Raw genomic sequence first — 22,876 nt, forward strand, 5'->3', positions numbered from 1 at the left:
ATGCCCCCATAGCTGCCCCACACATTATAATGCACCATAGCTGCCCCCACACAGTATAATGCTCTCCATAGCTGCCCCCACACAGTATAATGCCTCCCATAGTTGCCCCCACACAGTATAATGCCTCTTATAGCTGCCCCCACGATATATTGCCCCCCATAGCAGCCCCAACAATATAATGCCCCATGCAGTATAATGCCCCCATAGCTGCCCCACACAGTATAAATCCCCACACAGTATAATGCCCCCTCATAGCTGTCCCCACAGTATAATGCCCCCCGTTGCTGCCTCCACAATAAAATGCCCCCCATAGCTGCCTCACAATATAATGCCCCCACAGTTAATGCCATCTATAGCTGTCCCCACAGTATAATGCCGCCCATACAGTATAATGCCCCTCATATAGTGAAATGCTCCTATAGCAGCCACCATATCAGCCCACCTTCCCTACCCAGTATAATGCCCCAGGCATAGGGGCCCGGTCCTAATTGTGACCGTTGCGACCCCTAGAGCTACGCCACTGTTACAGTGACCTATGGCAGAGCAGGGAAATATCTCCCTGATCTGTCATAGTGTTCAATCGCATCTGCATCCGAAGGACACAGACACTATTAAATGCGGCGTCGCTACCGTTGTAGCAGCCATAGCGGCTGCTACCGGCATCTCCGGGCATGGGGGGCCGTGACGGCTAGCGGCACATGCCCCCTTATACCGTGGGCCCCGTAGCAGCCGCTATGGCTGCTACAGCGGTAGTTACGCCAATGTCTGCGACTTCAATGTTTCTCTATAGAAAAAACAACTGAGGTCATGGCGTGAGTTGTTGCAATGATATTTCAGAACACAAATAAATACAAATGGGTATCATATTAAATAGGTAAGTAGTTTAGTAATTTTTTTTCTTTCAATATCACAAGGACAGAAAACTGGAAAAGAGGGATAGTAATGTGACTTGTGGGAGACTATAGTGCATTCAACATATGAAATGTGAGTGTGTTTCCTCCATTAACCTCTCCTTTAAATCCTCTGATCCAGTGGCGTACGTACCATGGAATCACGCCAATGGTTTGTGACTTCATACAAAGCGTTGGCATCTGCAAAATTACAAAATCTGCACTTGGATAATTGGTGATTGAGTGCTGGTCCCTACCTTTCTGCATCTTGTAGGATCTGCAGTGCTGCAGGGGGTGTATAATGCCATATAGCATTCTGCATTAGTAACTAATGCAGGATGCAGTTGAAGTTTGACATTTAAAGAGACTCTGTCACCAGATTATAAGTGCCCTATCTCCTACATAATCTGATCGGCGCTGTAATGTAGATAACAGCAGTGGTTTATATTTTGAAAAACGATCATTTTTTAGCAAGTTATGAACAATTTTAGATTTATGCTAATTAGTTCTAAGTGACGAACTGGGCGTTTTTTTAATCTTTTTACCAAGTGGGCGTTGTAAAGAGAAGTGTATGACACTGACCAATCAGCGTCAAACACTTCTCTTCATTCATGTTCAGCTTGTTTCACTACACAGTGTGATCTCGCGAGATCACGCTGTGATGGGACTTCCTCCCACATGTCCTTCACTGGAGCGATGGAAGAGTCAACAGACATCGCCTCCAGCCGTGCCAGGACGTTTATCTGAATCTGCAGCGGCTGGAGGCGATGTCTGTTCAGTCTTCCATGGCTCCGATGAAGGACCTGTGGGGGGGGGGTCCCGTCACAGCAAGATCTCGTGAGACCACGCTGTGCAGTGAAACAAGCTGGGTATGAATGACGAGAAGTGTAACTGGCCAATAACTGGCTATTTTTTGCCCCCTCTCTCTTTCTCATCACAGAGGTAGGATTGTTGTGTTAATTAATATTCTGTACAATCACCATTTTGCAGTACACGGCTTTAACGGCACATTATGATATGTCATTGTTTCTTCTCTCGCAGAGCTCCTCCTGAAACAAAGTATTTCCATAAACAGAAATGTATCATATAAAGTAATGGTTTTGGTCAATGACACCGAATATCATTCTCCTGGTGGAGAGCTGATGCTGTACTTCAATGTCACAATCAAGCCTGTTGCAATTCGATTTCCTAATATTACATACCAGTTTACGGTCAACCGTAATGCCAACCGCTATGCCCAGGTAAAGAAATATATTTTACTAAATTATCTCATTGGCAAAAACTTTCCAGAGAATTTAGCTTTATTATTTAAACATGAAATGTTTTATTTTAAACTATGAATTGACTTCTCCCTTTATTGCCTAATTTCCTACTTCACCCTTTTTAAGACCTTAGCTGGAGTTAGAGGGCTGTAATCTATGACATACTGTTGCTTAATTTAGGCTAGAACTACATTTTGTTGCCCACAGTAAAATCGCTGTAAAATCATGGCCATACCCCAACCCAACCTCAATGTTTCCTTATGGAAAATATAGTCGCGGATGACCTTCTATGACAAAAAGTCTTATCCTAGGACTTTATTACCCATAGGGAAACATTGTGGTAGTATGAATGTCACAATTTTACCTAGACTTGTGGGTGACCAAATGACCCTGTGTAGAGCTGTTAGGCAGTGCATCTGACTTGCTTTACTGCCAATTCGATCAAACCTGGATTGGCATCGTGCAGAAGGCAGGGTAGATTGGCAGCAGACATGCTATGACTTTAGGACTGCCGCTTAAATTATTAATCAGACTTTTTAAAAAATACATTTAGTTGGAAAATAATCTAAACACATACAACCTATGTGCAGTATGCAGGTTATTTCTTATATCTGTTTGTCCCATTTCAGCACTTTATAATAGTAGTGTGTACATCGTTCCTGAATTTGATAGTGTTCGGAAGGCCTTTGTGCTGTTGGATAAGGCTATGATAACAATGTCTCCCCCTATCTTTCAGAATTTAGTTTTGCAAGTATATATTTAGTTCTATATGTGTGTAAAATGCATGTAAGTAGTAGAAAAAAAGTACTGTGTATAATTGGTGACCCATGCATATCCACTATAAGTAATGAAATGTGCTTCTATTACGTGAGATAAACTACCCTGATGTCATTTTTGTGCTTCAGATTGGAAGAGTATGCATTGAAAGTTGCTCACTGTTCAAAGGCGTCAATGTGAATTACATGTTTGATGTTTCAAACGCCACCCATGCTATTGGCATCCAAAAGGGGGCAGGGGATATGTTTGCCACCCTTTTTGTTAATGACCCCATTGCTTTAGCCAGCCATGATGGCAAGGAGATCCTTGATACTGTTTCAGCCTCCAATTTACAAGTTAAGGAGCCCTCCAAGACACAAGTAATTATCATCATAGAAGGAACCTGTGAGTACAAGTATTTTTTTTATATGTGAAGTAAAAAAAAGTGTAAAAATAAATCCTGTACATGTTACTGACCAATTGTTCTTTTTTGGGGTTTTTTCTCCCAGCTATAAAGGACAAAGTAAATTCTCCATTCTCATGTTCAGAGAGCAAAAACAGACCGGATTGTGAAGATAGTGATGGATTAGGGTCCCTCACTGGAAAATGCCAATGGAGACAGGGATATGGTGAAGGTAACAGAAACTCGCCAATGTACGGTTTATGGTCCATGTATATCCAACTTTTGCACAGATGTGGATGTTTATATAAAAGTGGCATTGGCAGAACTTCTGAAAAGTTAAGGCATTGAAACATTTTTGGTATATAGTTAGTACAACTCTAGTAACAATAGCTGGAAACAGTGTGTAAGTATTGAATCTCACTTCATGCCTATCCCTGACTTAAGGTTCAGCCACCTTCTAAAGCAAGGCCACCCATAGGTATTTGCCTCTTGTGCATGATGGGAAACTTGGCCTTGGTTGGAACCATTACTTTGTTACCATAAACAAACATTTCTGTCCCCGACCACTCCGTTATCAACACATGGTATGGTGGCTTGAGAAAACCCACTTTGCACCATGGGATCAAAAAGGAGATATGTTTATACGCTGAAGAAGTGAGCTGTACACATTATCAGTTTTGTGCCCAATATTTTATAATGAAAGATAAAAACAATAGGGATTGTCCGTGCTGCACTCATTTTTTTTCTTTCTTCCTTTTAAAGGGATCACTAGAAATTATTCCACATGTACACCAAGCATCCTCACCTGCCCTGATGGAATTTGTGATGCTGTGGAGAGAAAAGATGCTGCAATCTGTCCCCAGGACTGTACAAGTGCGTCTTCTTCATTCATTTTTCTCTTGATTCCAGTATCCGTATTTTAAGTGCATCTTCAATTACATGTTTAAGTGATGTTTGGCTTAACAGCTTTTATGTGCTTCCTGTGGCAGAGACTAAATGGGGGTAAAACAAGAAAAAAAATTACTCACCTCTCCTCCGTTTCACCAAGGCCTCTCGTCTGACTCCAGATTTCAAAATGGAGCAGAGGGAAGAGGTTGGTGACGTCACCAGCTGTGCCCACCCACTCCATTCATATAGACTGTGCTGACGTATATTACCCATGTCAGAAGTCATAGACTACTACTTCCACCCATAATGCCACTGGAGGGAAGCAGTAGTCTGAAAGTCACAGTGACATACATCGCCATATATCACCATGACCGTCGCTGCCCTGACATCAGATGTAAAGGCTGTATCACTGGACAGCTTGAAAACTAATGTCTCTTATGGGAGTTTCATATGTTGCAATGAGCGTCAATATTGTAATAGTTTACAATAAAGTTGTATATGCCATCTCAGAGCGGCAATGTTCATGGAGTTTAAATGATGAATAGGAGCTTTGCAGCAAAAGACCATATTTTATTAGAAGTGCAAGAATAGAAGGGTGTTCAGTCAACATCAACTAAGGTAACTAGAACAAACCTTTACTGGACTTCCAAGAAGGGCTGCAACTCTAGAAGTCCACAATCATTACATTTTTATTGGACTGAAATGCCCACTTATCAAGCATTTTTATTGTTGCTCATAGACAAATTGATGATTTACCTTCAGTGTACAGTCATGTCCTACGTCATTCTTACCCATATCCTTTATGGCAGTTTCTTTATTATGCATTAGTCTAACTTGAGGATTTTGTTTCTCTTCTTTTGGAATCAGAGTTGAAGATCATTGGTGGATATGAGCCAGGAGTTCCCACTGGAATAAAGGGAGGTCATGGCACGTGTTACTGCCTCCTCCCTGATAAATGCATCTGTGACAAGAATATGGAGGAGGGTAAGCAACATACTCAAAAGTATGCCCACCTTTCAACACCATTTTACAATAGGCATAAAAGTTGAGTAACTGTAAATTAAGTAACTTCTACTGATTGTGAGTTATAGCCTGTATAATAGTAAAGAGCTGCATTCACAATTCTGCAAACTTCACATTTCAAATGTTGCCACATTCCTTGCTGGCTCAGTGTCTGTACGAAAGTGTTCAAAAGTGTGTGAAAATAAAATGTGTATGCATGTGTACATAGACACACTAATGCTTCTCATCCAATATATATATATATATATATATATATATATATATATATATATATATATATATATGTGTGTCTGTGTGTGTGTGTAAAAAAATAAGATAAAAACATATTCAAGAGCTTGTGCCGATTTATTTAACAAACATATCCTATTTCTATTACAGTTCAGTTGTGTGATGACGCTTGTAAGACCGTTATCGCATGTGGAGTATTCCTGTCATTTATCATATCTGTGCTGCTGTCCTCATACTTTATTCACCGCTACCACAAAAACTCACCAAAGCCCCCGATAGCTTCTGCTGAAATGACTTTCCGCCGACCTGCACAGTCTTACCCTATCAGCTACTCCTCAACTAATGCTCGGCGACCATCTGTAGATTCTATGGAGAACCAAGTCTCGGTGGATACATTTAAAATACCAGTAGGTTCCAGAGTCGAATATTACATAGCACATTCATTAATAGGCTGTTGTATGAAATTATATTTGTATATCTGCTCAAATAGAATCACCACTGTCACAAATCACCAAGTTTCCAAGCGGCACGTACTGAATTGCTCTGCACATTTTTTTTAAAATATTTCTAGGATTGTTGTTATTAAAGCAGGAGTGTAATCTCTGTGTCTGCAAGTGGAAATTTTGGACACAAACTCTGGAGAGTAGGTTCTTCTTCCACATCTGGGAGGTCCTATCCGGACTGGGTCCAGAGATGTAATTTGAAGCTCCTGGGCCCAAAAACCTGTAACAGGGCTCCTACCATGTTCCGTTTATAATACTGTTTTTTTTCTTATGCAGCAAAGGGGCCTTTGGGATCTCTGATAGCCGGGTAGCCTGTGCGAGGCTGCTAACACTGGTCTCCCTATTGCTACACACTTGACCTGGTCCTTAGAAATATGGCTACAGTCAGCATTAGGACCAAGTGTAAAGCATGACTAGAATGGAACCAAGAAAAAAACTCTAAAAGTTGGCTATTGGATTTTTATTGGAAAATAATGTCTAATAAGCCACAATAAGTTCCCATGTTAATATCGCTCTATAACTAGTGCAAAACAAGGTTTTACGTTAAAGTATCATATAATTATACCAATATCATAAAAATAAGATTACAGGCCAAACATTGGGATTGGTATGCTTGAATTCGTATGCATTTGATCTCCTCTCTATTTCACTTTCATATTTTTAGAATGCTTTTTGTTACCTATACATTTTGTACCAGTTGAAAAATAAATGTTAATGTGTTTAAGACTCTAAACTTAGAGAGAATTGCCTTACTTATTTCTTCTCTTTCTTTTTTTTATATCTAAAGGAGGATCCGAAGTGGGAATTTCCAAGGAAGAACTTGGTTCTTGGTAAGACTCTTGGTGAAGGAGAGTTTGGTAAAGTGGTCAAAGCGACAGCATTTCGACTGAAAGGGAAAGCTGGTTACACCACAGTGGCTGTCAAAATGTTAAAAGGTAATGACTAAAAATGGTGTACTGTAAATCTCACATAACAAAGGGTCAACCAATCCTAACCCAAAAAGTATTTAATCTCGGATCTTGACCAGCACCTGGTTCATATTCTGTTGGTACTGGCCAGTGATGCAATGTTAACCATTGACGCCAAATATGTCGATCACAAGCTGCTAAGCTTGAAGACATGTAGCACTGATGCCATACACATCTTCTGTCTTCTCGCCAGGGTCACTGGCAGTTTCTGATTGCTGGGCACCCAAAATTCAGCTGCCCAATCACTCAGGTAGCAAACACACTGTATATACAGTCCTCAACTGGTTAAATTGCAAAGTGACCAAGTCCAGTCTTACAGTAAAGACCATAATGCCAAAGCTTGTGATTGTCTTGATCCTGGCAGGTACTTGGAACTAATAATTTAACGCTAAAACTGGTGATGCTAAGCCCAGTGAACAATTGATATAACTTGAAGGCCGAATCTGAGGATCTGGTGCCAACATTTCCATACGGCCAGGGTTTTTTTTAAGCGTGGAACGAACTGAAAATAACTGCTTGAAAATAAATGTAAATGAAACCTAAAACCGAATTTGTGCGTCTTCTCTTCACAGAAAGCGCCTCCCAGAGTGAGTTACGGGATCTTCTCTCTGAATTTAACCTTTTGAAACAGGTTAATCATCCACATGTCATCAAGTTGTACGGGGCTTGTACACAGGATGGTGAGTAGTAGTCATCTCTGTACATCATTCTTCTGTCAGATAGATCAGCCTATTATAAATCTTCCAATAATACTAGCTAGCTCTGAAAATCATGTATATTATGGATCTTCAGCAGGGGCGTAACTAGGAAAGACTGGGCCCCATAGCAAACTCTTGACTGGGCCCCTCAGCCCAGGTGCCATACAGCACCAGAACCAAGCTCAGTACATATATACAACATCAGAACCATGCACAGTACATATATACAATACCAGAACCAAGGTCAGTACATAAATACAGCACCAGAACAAAGCTCAATACAAAAATACAGCCCCAGGACCAAGATCAGTACATACATACATCCCCAGAACAAATACAGCTAAATTTAGTGCAACCCCTGCCGTATAGGTTTGTACAGCGTAAAACTACAGCTCCAGCATGGCCCGAACAATGATAAGTATATGCTGGGTGATGCTGTTTCACAAAAAAAATCATACCACCCATCATCTCGCTGTAGATCAAACAGTGACCACAGTACTGATTAGAGCAGGTACAATTACTGCAAGAGGGGCTGGCTGTCGCTAGCACCAGGGCCCCCTCCGGTGCTAGGGACGCCACTGGGCATGAGAGAACCCGTGCTGCCTGGCCCATAAATGTTAGATGCTCGGCAGCGTCGGCCCCGTAGCAGCGTCGCTACCGCTGAAGCAGCCATAACGGCTGCAAGGGGCAGCACGGGCCCCCTCATGCTGCGGGCCCCGCAGAAACTGCTACGGCTGCTACAGCGGTAGTTACGCCACTGATCTTCATCATACGTAATTCTGTTCTACCGGAATTGTAAAAAATTATTTTAAATACATTTTTAAATTCCAATTTTCTTACATTTTTAATGAGCATCTTTTATGGTGTAGCCATAAGGTTAGATGATACAAATTATAGTAGTTTAGGTTTTAAACATTTCACTTAAATATTTACATAGTTGTTTTTCCTATGTTTTAACTTTATTCAGGCCCCCTCTACCTCATAGTCGAATATGCAAAGTACGGGTCTTTGCGTAGTTTCCTAAGGGAAAGTCGCAAAGTGGGACCTAGTGCTGGTGACTCAAATCGTAACTCCAGTTATTTGGACAACCCTGATGAAAGAGCCTTGACCATGGGAGACCTCATTTCTTTTGCATGGCAAATATCCAGAGGAATGCAATATTTGGCAGAAATGAAGGTATGTATTGTAACTTTTTTTTTTTTTTTCTTGTAAAGACATGTTGATAACATTTTCATACATTCCTAAATTTCATATCCCACCAAACTTATCCAGTAAACTTTTTAAAACACTTAATTTGTTTTTTTTAAATCCAATGAATTTTCATGAATAAACTTACATTTTTATATTGTTATGTAGATCCAGATAGATTTTTTTAAAATTTTCAGTGCAAAATGTTGAAATTGGCAGATTTGTTGCAGAAATTTCTGTTATTCAAAATCTGATTCATACACGTGAATGGGGTTGTTGCTTCAAGATGTGCCTGGAATTCTGCAAGCCCCATTTAGATAAATGGAACAGTTACAGAAATGTCTGCAACAAATCTGCCATGTGTGAATATATCCTTACAGTGTATGTTAAAGTCAATCTCCAGACAAGAATAGAGCACAGTTGTGACTCCTAATTCGATCAATACATTGCACTGCTTTTTCCAGGGGGCAACCATTTATGAGATTTAGTGTAGGGTTTGTCTGGTCTTTCAGTAGTTGACTGGGTGGGGTTGTAGATGAAACTGACTTTTTAATATTTTATGCCTTTCTCTTTATGTTTATGGCAACCGCTTTATGCACTTTAATTGTATCCTTGTATATTTAGAGACTATACATATAAACATTGTATACCTGTTATTTCACCAGCTTGTGCATCGAGATCTGGCAGCACGAAACGTCCTTGTGGCAGAAGGTCGTAAAATGAAAATATCTGATTTTGGTCTCTCTCGTGATGTTTATGAAGAGGATTCATACGTAAAGAGAAGCAAGGTAATTTATTTGCCACACCTATAATATTAACCATGCACTGGCTACAATGAAGCACCTATTAGAAAGTAGCCCAGGACTAAGTAGCAAGTAATTGCAGACTCATAATGTTGTCCAGCGGCACACTTGGGGGGTTCCTAGTGACAGGAAACCCAAAATCCAGTTAAAAGCTGTAATTCGTTCTGTCACCACTAGGTAGAGCTCACTGCACATGAATTTATTATTGAGTTTAGTGAGAGTTGTAAAAATCTCTTTGCGGTGAGCTCCCTCTAGTGGTAATGGTGAGAAAATGTTCTATCATGTTACACTGGGTATGTGAAGAAAACCAGGGGATTTGAAATGCTTTATATAAAAATAAAAAACAGAACCCTGAACTTTATAAGAATTCTGGACTTATTTATTAACTCCTTAGTGCTTTATCACATACATGCACGTCATGGGAATGGCCCGCTTCTCATATTCTGACGTACATGTACGTGATTGTCATTGCACGGGCACAGAAGGTGTGCCCACACGATCACCATGACAGTCTGGCTGTGACTGATTCTGGCCATTTAACCCTTTAAATGCTGCGTTTAATAGTTACCATGGCATTTATGTGGTTTGGCAGAGGTAGGAGGTTCCCACTGTCACCTATTGGTGGCCCACAAAAACACGATCACAGCCGCTGATAGGTTGTCTTGCCAGTCGGGGGGCCTAACAAAGGCCCCCAGGCCTGCAATAACTTTCTGCTTATCAGGCTATGCCAGAGGCACGTGCCTGTCAATTTACTGAATATACCAAAGCATTGTATCAGCGATCAGAAGATCACATAGTGAAGTCCCCTAGTATGACTAAAACTATAATGAAATAAAGTTTATTCAAAATAAAAAAAAGTTGCACAGTAAAAATAAAACAATTTTTTCCATAAAAAGTAGTTTTACTTTGTAAGAGTGTAAAAAATAAATAAAATATATGGTATCACCGTGAGCGTAACAACTCGAGCAATACATGTTACTTAACCGCATGGTGAATGCCGTACAAAAAAATACAAAAAGCAACGGCAGAATTGCTTTTTTCAATTCCCACAAAATATAATAAGTTAGTCAATAAGTCCCATGCACCCCAAAACAGTACTATTGGAAACTAGCTCTCGTCCTGCAAGAAAGAAGCCCACATATGGCTACGTCGATGGAAAAATACAAAAGTTACGGCTCTTGGAATGCGGCGATGAAAAAACAAATTATTTTTATTTAAAAGTAGTAAAACATAAAAAAAACTATACATATGTGGTATCGCCGTAACTGTACCGACCTGCCGCATAGTGAGAGGTGTACATATAAAACGCGTAAAACAATGCTGTAATAGCTGTTTTTTGTCTATTTCTTCCTAAAAAAAAAGAAATAAAGTTATTCAATATATTATATGTACCCAAACATGGTGCCATTAAAAAAATTCAACTTGTTCCGCAAAACACACGCACCCATAGGGCTATGTTAACAAAAAAAAAAATAGTTATGACTGGAATGCAACAATGAAAAAAAAAAAAATTATGCGTAGACATTAAGGCCAAAATAGGCCTGGTCGTTAAGGGGTTAAATAAATTCACCTTATAAGTAACCTTTTCTGCCCAAGGCAACCACTAAGGGCCCTTGTACATGGAATTATTATCGGGCAAATGAGCGTTCACAGAATGCTCGTTTCCGATCATTGCCTTGTGTAAACAGGTCAGCGATCAGCCCATGATCGTTCATCGGCTGATTGTATCATTTATGCAGCAGAAAATATTATCGTTGTCAGCAGCACATCTCCGTGTGGTAACGAGCGCTTGTCCCCATACTAGCTCCATTTATTGTAATTATATTATTATAATGGATAGGATGGTGCAGCAGTTAGGGTCCTCTTATACGGCCCGACGTGGGACATGTAAACGAGCGCCGATTAACGAGACAGCTCTTTGATCGGCGCTCGTTTTACATGTCCCACGTTGGGCCGTGTAAGAGGACCCTAACTGCTGCACCATCCTATCCAATATAATAAATATTACAATAAATGGTTGTGCTAACGGGGCATTTTGCTGTCTCTATTGTGGGCACCAACCCACTTGAAAACTCCCATTCAAAAATTCTGCTTGCCCCCGTTGACAGTGTCTTGTGTAAGTCAGTACTGCACATAACTTCAAGTGCGGTAGCATGACTTCAGGCACTCAATGATGTACAGTCAGTACACCCTAAAATTATGAAAATATGTCACCCAACATACTGTACACATGGTCTATTTGTTATACAAGAATCACTACATTCTTGTGTAGTCTGAAAATATAGTGGCACTCTTAAAAGCCATTTTGCTAATTACAGAATGCTGATACAACACATACGTATTGTGAGATATACACAGTACAATAAGTGTTACGGGGCCTGTACGAGAAATGACGGGGCCTACAGGGGATGGAGTGGACCCACTGTGTTGCGAACCTCTGTACAGAGATGTGGACTTGGCTGCTAGTATCCCCAGATTGGTACCCCCACAGAAGGCTCCATTGACAATGGCTGACTTGGACAGACGAAGTACGATAAGAGCAGGCAAGATGCAGGGTTCTATCACAGGTCAGGGCAGACGGGGGACGTTCACTCACGGTTAGTAGAGGCAGGGCAGGTGGCAGGCAGTCGAGGTCAAATTCAGACAGGGTTGATTACAGAAAATTCATATTCCAGTCTCAATGTAATACCACCAGCAAGCCAGAGTATGGAACATCATTTTTCAGGCATGGAGCAATGTGGGAGGTACCCATTTATACCCGGGAAAACTGGGTGGAATTTGTCGTGGCTCGAATTACGTTCGAAACCACTGCGTGTGAACATACCCTAACATTGTTTGTGTACTTCATATTAGGAAATAGAATAAATGTGTTTTACCAACTATGTGTTTTATGACCTGTCAATTAGAAATTTTCCCAAGAATGGGCCAGTAGAGAAATCCATTATACCTAAAGTTTGATTTTTCAGTATTTAACCATTAAAATAGTTAAATGTTTAATTCTCCCTTCCCTTTTCATTTCCAGGGAAGAATACCAGTGAAGTGGATGGCTATAGAATCCTTGTTTGATCACATATACACCACACAAAGTGACGTGTAAGTTTTTTATTTCGATTTATGGGGAATATTTTTGTTTTATTTATCTTTTATCTTTTTTTTTACCTGTACTAAGGAAGCAAAAGCTGAAGACGGCCAATAGACTACAAGCAGTGTTCCCTATAAGGTGCGCGCCCGCGCACCTTCCACAGTCCGCCCGCTCACTAAAGTTTAAAACCTGCACACTGTCACGGGCGACGGGCGGATGCAGTGGCTTTCACTTGTATGTGCTTCCTCAGGACTAAGATACAAATTATTACTATAGGCTGCAGGCCACGTTAGGCCTGCAGCCTATAAGGCGCTGGGAAGACTCCCTGCGCAGGCTGGCGTGATGACGTCACATCATTACGCCGGTCTGCGCATGCGTCCCGCTCATGAGCCAGTGTAGTGCTCTGTTTATCACGGGAGCGTGGCAAGGTAAGTACAATCTTTTGTTTTTTGAGGGGCGGTGTGGTAATATACAGGGGGGGGATTGCTGTGTGGCAGTATAAACAAGGGGAGAGCGGGCTGTGTAGCACTATATACAAGGGGAGAGGAGATTGCTGTGTGGCAGTATATACAGGGAGGGAGAATTGCTGCGTGGTAATATACACTGGGGGTATTGCTGTGTAGCACCATATATAAGGGGAGGGCTATTACTGTCTGGCAGTATATAGAAGGGGAGGGCTATTGCTGTCTGGCAGTATATAGAAGGGGAGGGGGATTGCTGTGTGGCAGTATATACTAATTTAAAATAAGTTTTCTTATTCTCTTATTTAGTACTTAGGACTAAGAACTTTGACTACAAGTCAATTTTATAGGTCGTCTTCAGCTCTCCAGACATACTGCAGTGGAAGTTTTCTGTAACTGGAGGTATACGTTAATTATAGCCTTTATGTACTATCTTTTGGTAACAGGTGGTCTTTTGGAGTTCTTCTGTGGGAGATTGTTACCCTTGGCGGAAACCCATACCCAGGTATTGCTCCTGAGCGTCTCTTCAACCTCCTTAAAACTGGTTACAGGATGGAGAAGCCGGAGAACTGCAGTGATGAAATGTAAGACTGGTGTCTGCTTGTTTTTCACCTTGTATATAATGATTGATAAGAATTATTTTTGCTTGCTAGAATAACCTCAAGATTAAAGAAGCTTGTGTTCACATCGATATTAAAGGAACTCTAAATCTTTAATATGAATGAGTTGACTACAACATACCTGAAGCATAAGGCGGGTTTCTCGCCCACCATATTGCCAATATGTAAGGGTTCAGTGCTATATACTGTTATGTTACAGCACATTTAGGCAACTTTCATAGGCATTTCCTTAGTTGAACAAACAAAAGAAAAGTGAATGGCATTAATTGTGCTATGAATTTATAGGTACAATCTTATGCTGAAATGTTGGAAGCAGGAGCAAGACAAGAGGTCAACATTTGGTGAGATCAGTAAAGAATTGGAGAAAATGATGGTGAAAAGCAGGGTGAGTCCAGAAGGGAGACAGCACTGTCATATTCAAGATGAATTGTCTATTTCTCAAATCTATTACACACAATGTTGACGCAACAACTGAGCCAGAATATATTGGACTGATTTTTCTATAGGGTATGTCAACCGGTACCCGCCCTCCAGTGATTTATCCAGTTTCAAATCATAGGCGATCATTGACTCCATTGAAAAACAGCTTCAATAACGTCCGTAAAATACGACAAGGAAAAACGCGAGTAGTTACAAAAACGTCTGAAAATCAGGAGCTGTTTTCAGGCGAAAACAGCTCCGTAATTTCAGACGTATTTTGCTAAGCGTGTGAACATACCCTAATAAAAAATGTCACTATCCAGAAGCATCCCAAGGAGAATCGGCTCCTTATCACACAAAAATAGGTAAATATTCATCTGTATTCTCCATACTAGAGAGAGACTAAATAAAAAAACATTCATCTCAAGAACTAATAACATAGAATTGTTTCAGACAATGCTCACAGATATATTAAAGCAACCATGACTTATTAATCTCAAAATGGCTCCTTCAGACCACAAGATGGATTCCAACTATCCAAACTGGATGCCAACCATACAAGATGGAGTCCACGCAAAATGTCATCCTTTAAACCTATTCTAATCACCTTCACACACAACAAATACAAATATTACTAGGAGAAGTCATGCACTATAGAATTAATAAAGGTATACGGTATATAAATCTTCTATGTAACTATTAAAGCACTTATTTGAAGAATGCAAATATGCCTTTAAATTTTATACAACCAGACATACCCTAGGTCAGCAGCAGAGGCGTTGCTAGACTATGAGCACCTGGGACACCTCGGATTACTGGTTTACTACCAGAATGGTGGAGTTCAGGGGCGGCTAGTTATTTGTTCTTACCCCCAAACACATAGTCTCATCATAAGAAAGTATAGCATAAATCGAAATATTAAAAATATTAAAAATACCGTCGTAACATGATCCATTATTATAAGCATACACCAGACCGGTAAATGCAGTACTGATTTTGCAGTCAAAGAATAAACAGCTTTCAATCCAATGACTCACAGTTGACGACTTCTCTAAATCTAGTCATTTGGGCAGATTTACTATTCAAAATTGGCCAGAATTTTGGCGTACACGCCACTCTTTTCGACATGCTCGACAAGGGGACGTGACTTATAGGGAAAGAGGGCATAGTCTGTCAAAAAGGGGGGGTAACTTAAGAGGCAACATGGTGTAACAAAAAAAGAACCAAAATTTTGTGTTAAAAATACTGGCATAAACTAAGCCAACCAAGAGTGGTATAAGGAAGAAAAGAGTCTAGGTAGATGCACCAAATTTATCAAAGTAGTGAAAGCTGCATGATAAATGTGGCGCATTTCATGACTGCCTTGTATACAGGCCCTCTTACACCGGCCATAACCGGTGCAACGAGCGCCGATCAATGAGACATCTCGTTGATCGGCGCTGGTTTGCGCCTGTCACAAGGAGCTATGTATGGGAACGAGTGCTCTTCACTCAGATCGTTCGCCCCGATACATTTGTATCATGTCGGCATCGCGTCTCCCTGTTTACACTTTGAGATGTGCTGCCGACAACGATAATATTTTAGTTTTTTAAAACGATACGATCAGCAGATGATCGAGCTCATTCATCTGCTGATCGCTGCCCTGTTTACACAGGGAAATTATCGTCAATGAGCCTTCTATGAACGCTTGTCTGCCCTATAATTGCCCAGTGTAAAAGGGCCTTTAGTTTACACAGTCCAAAATTTAGACAGTATTAGTAAATCTGCCCCATTTCCATCCGGATCAGCCCGGAATGAAGGCTTGTACCAGCCATCACGCATCTCTGTAGAGTTTGCCTGCCAGGCGTCTTTGGCTCCTTGCTTTCACACCACATGCCCCTATGAGAGCCACAATGCCTATTATGGCAGCCACAATACCTTAATAAGTTCAGCCCAGGTCAATTCTCTAGTTTCAAATCCTGTGTGAAATTTACCCAGAAAACACTCATTTTGTGACTTGGAATTTTTTGGAAGCATTTACAACATGCATTTTGTACTCCACTTTCTAGGATTATTTGGACCTTGCAGCCTCTACTCCTGCAGATTCCATGCTCTATGATGATGGCCTTTCTGAAGAGGAGACACCTCTGGTGGACTGTAATAATGCCCCACTCCCCAGAACTCTGCCCTCAACTTGGATTGAAAACAAACTCTATGGTAGAATTTCCCATGCGTTTACTAGATTCTAACTACGCTATCCAGTAGGACAAATACTATCTATCTGAGCATTTATAGAACTCTGCTTCTCAACAACCCAGGGCTGTGTGTCTCTAAGAAATCAAACTATGCTTCAACAGCTGTTTAATTTTATTTGGATTTTTTTTTTTCCTTTTTGTAAAATTTAAATGCCAACGGTTTAAATATTTTTTGCAGCAATATTGTAGAAATTTTCCATAAAACACGTGCCTAAAGCATAGCCAAGGAAATTATGTACATAAATAGAAGGCTCTAAATCCAACTCATATCTGACATTGTATGGCGTGACCCAACAGCACTTAATATATAACTTACATACAATATGTCCATATCTTGATCACCTACCATTCAGCAATCATTCCATTTATGTACCTTGGCCTTTAGAGCAATCTGGTAGTGCATGTAGTCAACAGTAGAGTCTAGGCAAAATGTGAGCTTAAACTATACACCAAAACTATACTAATACTTAGAGAACAAATATTCAACACCAGTAATTGAAACACTTTATTGATGAAGCAATGAACTACTTTTCCTAAGTTTAAATGATGAGAAAAACATTCATAAATTGATTGTCTATTGCTCCAACCATGCTGTCTCATCACAACCAGTAGCTTCAATCTTAGGCCTAAGCAGTGTGTGCAATGTACACAGGACTTAATGTATCAGTCTTAGGCTGGATTCACACGAGCATGTTCGGTCCGTAAAGGACGGAACGTATTTCGGCCGCAAGTCCCGGACCGAACACACTGCAGGGAGCCGGGCTCCTAGCATCATAGTTATGTACGATGCTAGGAGTCCCTGCCTCTCCGTGGAACTACTGTTCTGTACTGAAAACATGATTACAGTACGGGACAGTTGTCCTGCAGCGAGGCAGGGACTCCTAGCGTCGTACATAACTATGATGCTAGGAGCCCGGCTCCCTGCAGTGTGTTCGGTCCGGGACTTGCGGCCGAAATACGTTCTGTCCTTTACAGACCGAACATGCTCGTGTGAATCCAGCCTTAAGAGAGAAAAAAATTGCCTCATTTTAATAAAGGAGGCCCGAAGTTTAATTCCTTTTTACAACTAAGAAACATGGCCACAGCATGGCCTAGTGGGGATACCCAAAACAAAGCCCCAAAAACACTGTTTTACCAAACCTTTTTATGGTGGAAATGCTCACAAATTCTCTGGAATTATTATTTTTTCTTGCCCAGAGGTCTAACTTGAAGTTCCTAGGACACAATGCAAACAGGGCCCCCTCCTACCATATAATACTGATGTGGGCCACTTCAGACACCAGGTGCGACTTCTACCTCTGCACTCCCTATAGTTAAACCCCTGTTCTTGCCCTTAGATATCTCACAGACCTATTTTGCAGGTAATTGATGCACAAACTGGAAGTTACCCTTTGTTATGTTGAAGGGCAACGGTAGAAATGAATAGTTTAGAGGCGAGAGTTATGTAAGAGGGGACTTCCAGTTTTCAAGTGTGTGGTAACTAAAAACTTTTAATGATGTATAAAAGTTGACTTGTTCTACATTTTTGAGGTAGGAGGCATATCTATCTACTTGATGGTACAATATTATCGCACCAGTATCTTTTCATGGCTGAAATGACCATAATATGAAATAATTTATAATATACTGTATATAAAATCTGATTAACGCAGGGCCGTTTTATTATTCATTACTAAGGTTTTATTATAAACCTGGATGTATTCATTCACTTATCAAATTATATCATTATATTTATTTCTGAGAGTTTTATGCATTATTGATTAGGCGAGAGACTTTACATTACTAGTAGTTTTATTTATTTCTAAGGTGCCACTACATTTTATTGCTGTAATATGTATTACTGTACATATTGATATGATTATGACTGGGAAAACAAGCATTGGATAGTAATGATAACCATATCCTAAATTCTGGCCATAAAAAATAATAACATTTGATCTTCTGGACATAAGACCATATTCCAAATATTGCAATATGACCACATTGTAATTCTGGCAAGAAGATCTTATTCTGATAAACATGCGTTGTCAGGCTCGTGTGGTTAGATATCCACCTTTCATTCTGTAGTTGGAGTGTAGGAAGATTCTAGTTACCATCTGCATGGCATAACCTCACACAATAAATAAAAATCAAGCATAGATGAACGTAAAATGTTCCTTGCTCTCAATGCTATCCACCCAGGAGTAAAAAATGACAAAAAAATGACAAAAAAATAGAAAAAAATTATAAAAAAAATGACAAAAAAATAAATATATATATATGACTTCTGGTGGAGAGTTGATGAATATCATTAAAGGGGTTGTATGAAATTAGAAGAACATTCTTGCTCTCTACAAGAAACAATGCCACTCATTTTCAGGGCCTCCGTCTGGTATTACAGATCTTCCCTGTTAAAGTGAATGGGGCAGAGCTGCAATACCGGACACAGCCCATGGAAAAAAAAAGTTACCCAAGTGGCACTGTTCCTTGATCTTATACTACCTCTTTAACACCCCACCTTTCCAAAACATGACCGTATTCTGACAATCCCACGTACAAGTTATTTTGCAATCTGCTTTGTTTCTTTCATGTTGTCTGTTGAGATGTCTCTGGTATAAGTGTCTTGTTGTGTTGGTGACCTGAGACAGTAAGCATAGTTCTTGCCAAAACTCCTTCATTTTTTAGCTTCTGATTTTCAATAATTAAAGAATCAGACTTGGGATTTTCCATTATTCTGTGTTCAATACCCATACACAATAAGGGGAAGAGTCTTACCAATGTTTGTAAGAATATTAACATTGATATACCCTGGATTATAAAATCACATACATTGGCCTCACGAAAACTCAGTCTTAATTTGCAACCTTACGTGGTGGACCTCCTCTTAGTATATCCTGCTTGCCCTCATGTTTCACGACTGCTTCTTGTTGCACAGACATTCGCCATTGTTGTTGCCTTGGAAACACAATAAGATTAGTTAACGATTTCTGATCTGTATACATAATAAATAAAAGAGAAGTAACCATAGAATTAATAATGTGACCCTTTGACATCACTTCTCCTATTAAAGATTGTCATCTTGAGCTCTTCTGCAGCCAGGACTAGAACATGACTCCAGTTGTGTAAAATCTTTGCATTGCACAGTCTGTGTGACTCAATGTGGGAGATGAATCTAAACTGGTGTAAGAAGTGGTGGAGAAGTGGTCCTTAGCAATAAATCCGGTCGCTGCTTTCATTTTCCAAGGGGCCTCTGAAAAATTAGGTGGAGTCTGATTGGTTGCTGTGAGCAACTACTTTACTTTTATTTTTAACCAGTCTTTCTCGCCAAATGACTGTGATATCGGGTCACATCCAAATTTCAACAGACTTTAACTTTGATACGACTTGGAAAAGTTCCATTCTAGTATAAGTGAGCGAAAATAATGACGTTTTCCTTTAACTTCTATAAGATGGTGACTCAGGGGAATAAAATATTGCATTATGTCTAGTTTAAGATCAATTTTAAAAAGGTATATACTGTGTTATTCTTAATGAAAGGCTGAAGACGCCGGTGCAAAAAATGGCCATTCTCTTTTTGGTGTTCTTTAAATCCCAATGTCAACCACTGCCCTCTCTGGCCTGCTTTAGGCATGACACAGTATATTAATTTAATTCCTTTTATGGAAGCTCTTGACCTGTTTAAAGAGAATTTACATCTAAAAATTCAAAAATATCCATATATTGGTAAACCAGAAGTTAGGACTAAAGTTGCCGTTTTTGCAAAAGTGACAACTAAAAGTTCTACCATACTAGTTGTCACCTTTGCATGATCTTTTCTTCAACTGATGGTGCCAAAATTATAGTTTACTAATTTCAGTCAATAACAAAGTGACAACTTACCGTCAATTACTGAGAATCTAATTCGAAGGTGACAACTAATATGGCTGCACTTCCTGTTGTCCCTTTAGCAAAAACGGCTGCCTCAATAAAATACTAATGTATGTAATTAAAAGAAACATAATTACCAATAACTAACATAAATTATTTACTAAGTTATGTTCAAATTTATAATTTGGATGGAAGAGAGAGTCTTGTTGAGGTCCCTTCACTATTATCAGACTGTTAGCACTCTCCAATGTTCTTTAATATACTATTTGGCAGGGGAAAGAAATATTGAGGTCCAACAAGTGGCAATACTTATTAATAGCCCCATGGTTAGTTTTCAGCTTTCAATGTCTATTATGTTGTGTGTCTCAGTAGCAACATCAATGGCTTGTGTACTTTTCTCAAAAAGGGAGTTTTGCCAAGGGCCTTACTGTCTGCACGTGAAGCTATTACTATATATTTTTGGTTCTTCAGTGCAGAACAAATTATGTCTTTTCATTTTTAGGCATGTCTTATCCGAACTGGCCTGAAGAGAGCCCCGTTCCAATCCCGAGATTCGATGCCAATAAGTCTGTTTTTTCAAGATATGCCAATGACTGTGTTTATTCTAATTGGATGATTCCACCCGCAACGGCAAAATTTATGGACAAGTTTGATAGCTAAATATCAGTTTTATTTTTCCCTAGAAGGTAACACAATTGTGTTGAGTGGGGAAGAAAAAAAGTAAAAAAACACACCACACAAAGAATAAATGGAAAGTCCGTTAGCTGGTTCTTTGTGCCAGTGAAAAGTGGTCAAACCAATGCTGCCCTTGTGTGTCAGTTGCTCCAAAAATTTAGCTTGACCTACCTCTAAGGCTGCCGGAGAGGGCTGCACAAGTCACCTCACTATATATATATATATATATATATATATATATATATATATATATATATATATATATATATATATTTCTGTATATGTATTACTCCCAAGCAGCAGGAGTGGGCTCTGTGTTATTCTTTCCTACAACATATCAGATCTGTAAACTAAGTAGAACCTTTTGTATATGCTGCTGTTGCACAAATAGTCTGTATTCAGTACACTCATGTATGTGTTGCTGTGAAAAAAAAGTATACTTTTTATTTTTGATCATATGTTAATTTAAAAAAAATATTATTTTTAAAGTGTAAGTTGATGGTTATTTTATTTAATGTGTGTGGGCGCCTCGGTACAAGAGATCTGCCTGTCTCATTTACTGACCTTATGTATATGTATACATATTGCATCTGCTGTATATGAAGGAACGAGATATACATTCAGACATACAGTGTTACATGAAAAAGATTGGGGTTATTCTCACTGGTTCCTACAATCGGAAAGTTTTGAAACCTCTTAATTAAAACGACATGTAAACTGGTTTGTACCAGGACCTTGTGAATGACTTTCGAAAAGGTCACTTGTAAAATGATATAGCCTATAGAAAATTAGATTATATTTTAAATATTTCTCTGGAATACTGTTTTTATGGTTTCTTCATCATAATATAGCACAGATTCACAAACCCAATCTCAGTAACTTGTAGGTGCAGTCCTACTACTGCGGAAGACCGTGTTGCTGACCACGTTGGTTTCAAGTACAGTGTCTTCAGACATGATGTCAAGTCAAAACAATGAAATAAAATAGACAAAAAAAGACAAAATTTTATTTGCTAGGAGATGCCAAATAGCAGGTTTTGTTTTTTTCTCAGTTTCCAATTTTATATTCCTTTTATATGTATTTTTTTAAGTACAGAAAATTGTATATTTTAGATATAATTTCAGTTTATTACAGGATGTGTTTGAGGATTGACTGCCTATCAGGATGGCCTGTTGAAAGAAGAAGCATAACATCATTTTATAACTACTATGAGTTTCCTCGTGCTGTACTGATTGTTTAGCTTCACTACAGATGACATGTTCTGCCAAGCCTGAGCCTTCCATATATATGGTTTTGTGTCTTATACGTGAGGGACCTTTACAAATGGTTTAGGTGCGCTTGCCTTATCACTGAACCATGGTTGTCAGACTGTCACATTAAATTGTGATTTTAAATGCTGCACAGTATGGAAATGTTACTATGTATCTGCTCTACCATGAACCATGCCATTGATGAATTGTATTATAATAGAAATAAATCATTCTGTCATTCGAGAAATGTACCAAAGAAAGATTCTAGGTTTGACTTTCTAATTCAGATTAGTTTTTTTTCCTTTACTAAATGTCATTTTACTGTCATCAAGTTGTGTTTTGTATGATTCCTGGGAAAATCATCTTTTTCTAAGTATTTTGTGCTCTAAACTTGTCAAATTGAATCCCTACAAAAATAGCAAACTGTACAATAGGGCACAAGGCATTGAATGCTTATATTCATTTTTAATTTGAATATACGCCTACACAAATGCACATCAAGAATAAACATACTACACAGGAACCCACTGTGGCTGTTACGGGCCCATGGAGTTATAGCTCATGTCGGCCCTATGGCCTATTTCCGCTATATGTGGATAAGGTTTGGAGTACCCTTCCACTTGTATTGCACTGTAAATTGTTGCAGATTTGGGGTTGGAATCTGCACCGCAAATTCGC

The 22,876-nt window shown here is 39.5% G+C and overlaps 1 protein-coding gene across 1 annotated transcript in view; it reads left to right on the top strand.

The window, feature by feature from the left end:
- RET (ret proto-oncogene) overlaps positions 1 to 22,501 on the top strand; it is an 86,124-nt gene extending 63,623 nt beyond the window's left edge. The window contains exons 6-20 of the mRNA XM_075841724.1: positions 1,932 to 2,131; positions 3,058 to 3,313; positions 3,418 to 3,543; positions 4,074 to 4,184; positions 5,067 to 5,183; positions 5,601 to 5,857; positions 6,741 to 6,888; positions 7,494 to 7,601; positions 8,587 to 8,795; positions 9,473 to 9,595; positions 12,633 to 12,703; positions 13,600 to 13,737; positions 14,059 to 14,158; positions 16,242 to 16,389; positions 20,776 to 22,501. Of these exons, the coding sequence (XP_075697839.1) occupies positions 1,932 to 2,131; positions 3,058 to 3,313; positions 3,418 to 3,543; positions 4,074 to 4,184; positions 5,067 to 5,183; positions 5,601 to 5,857; positions 6,741 to 6,888; positions 7,494 to 7,601; positions 8,587 to 8,795; positions 9,473 to 9,595; positions 12,633 to 12,703; positions 13,600 to 13,737; positions 14,059 to 14,158; positions 16,242 to 16,389; positions 20,776 to 20,933 (2,270 nt within the window). The 3' untranslated portion in view covers positions 20,934 to 22,501. The remainder of the gene's footprint in view (positions 1 to 1,931; positions 2,132 to 3,057; positions 3,314 to 3,417; positions 3,544 to 4,073; positions 4,185 to 5,066; positions 5,184 to 5,600; positions 5,858 to 6,740; positions 6,889 to 7,493; positions 7,602 to 8,586; positions 8,796 to 9,472; positions 9,596 to 12,632; positions 12,704 to 13,599; positions 13,738 to 14,058; positions 14,159 to 16,241; positions 16,390 to 20,775) is intronic.
- Positions 22,502 to 22,876: the final 375 nt, after the last annotated feature.

This window comes from Rhinoderma darwinii, chromosome 11 (genome assembly GCF_050947455.1).
Source record: "Rhinoderma darwinii isolate aRhiDar2 chromosome 11, aRhiDar2.hap1, whole genome shotgun sequence".
NCBI lineage: Eukaryota > Metazoa > Chordata > Amphibia > Anura > Rhinodermatidae > Rhinoderma > Rhinoderma darwinii.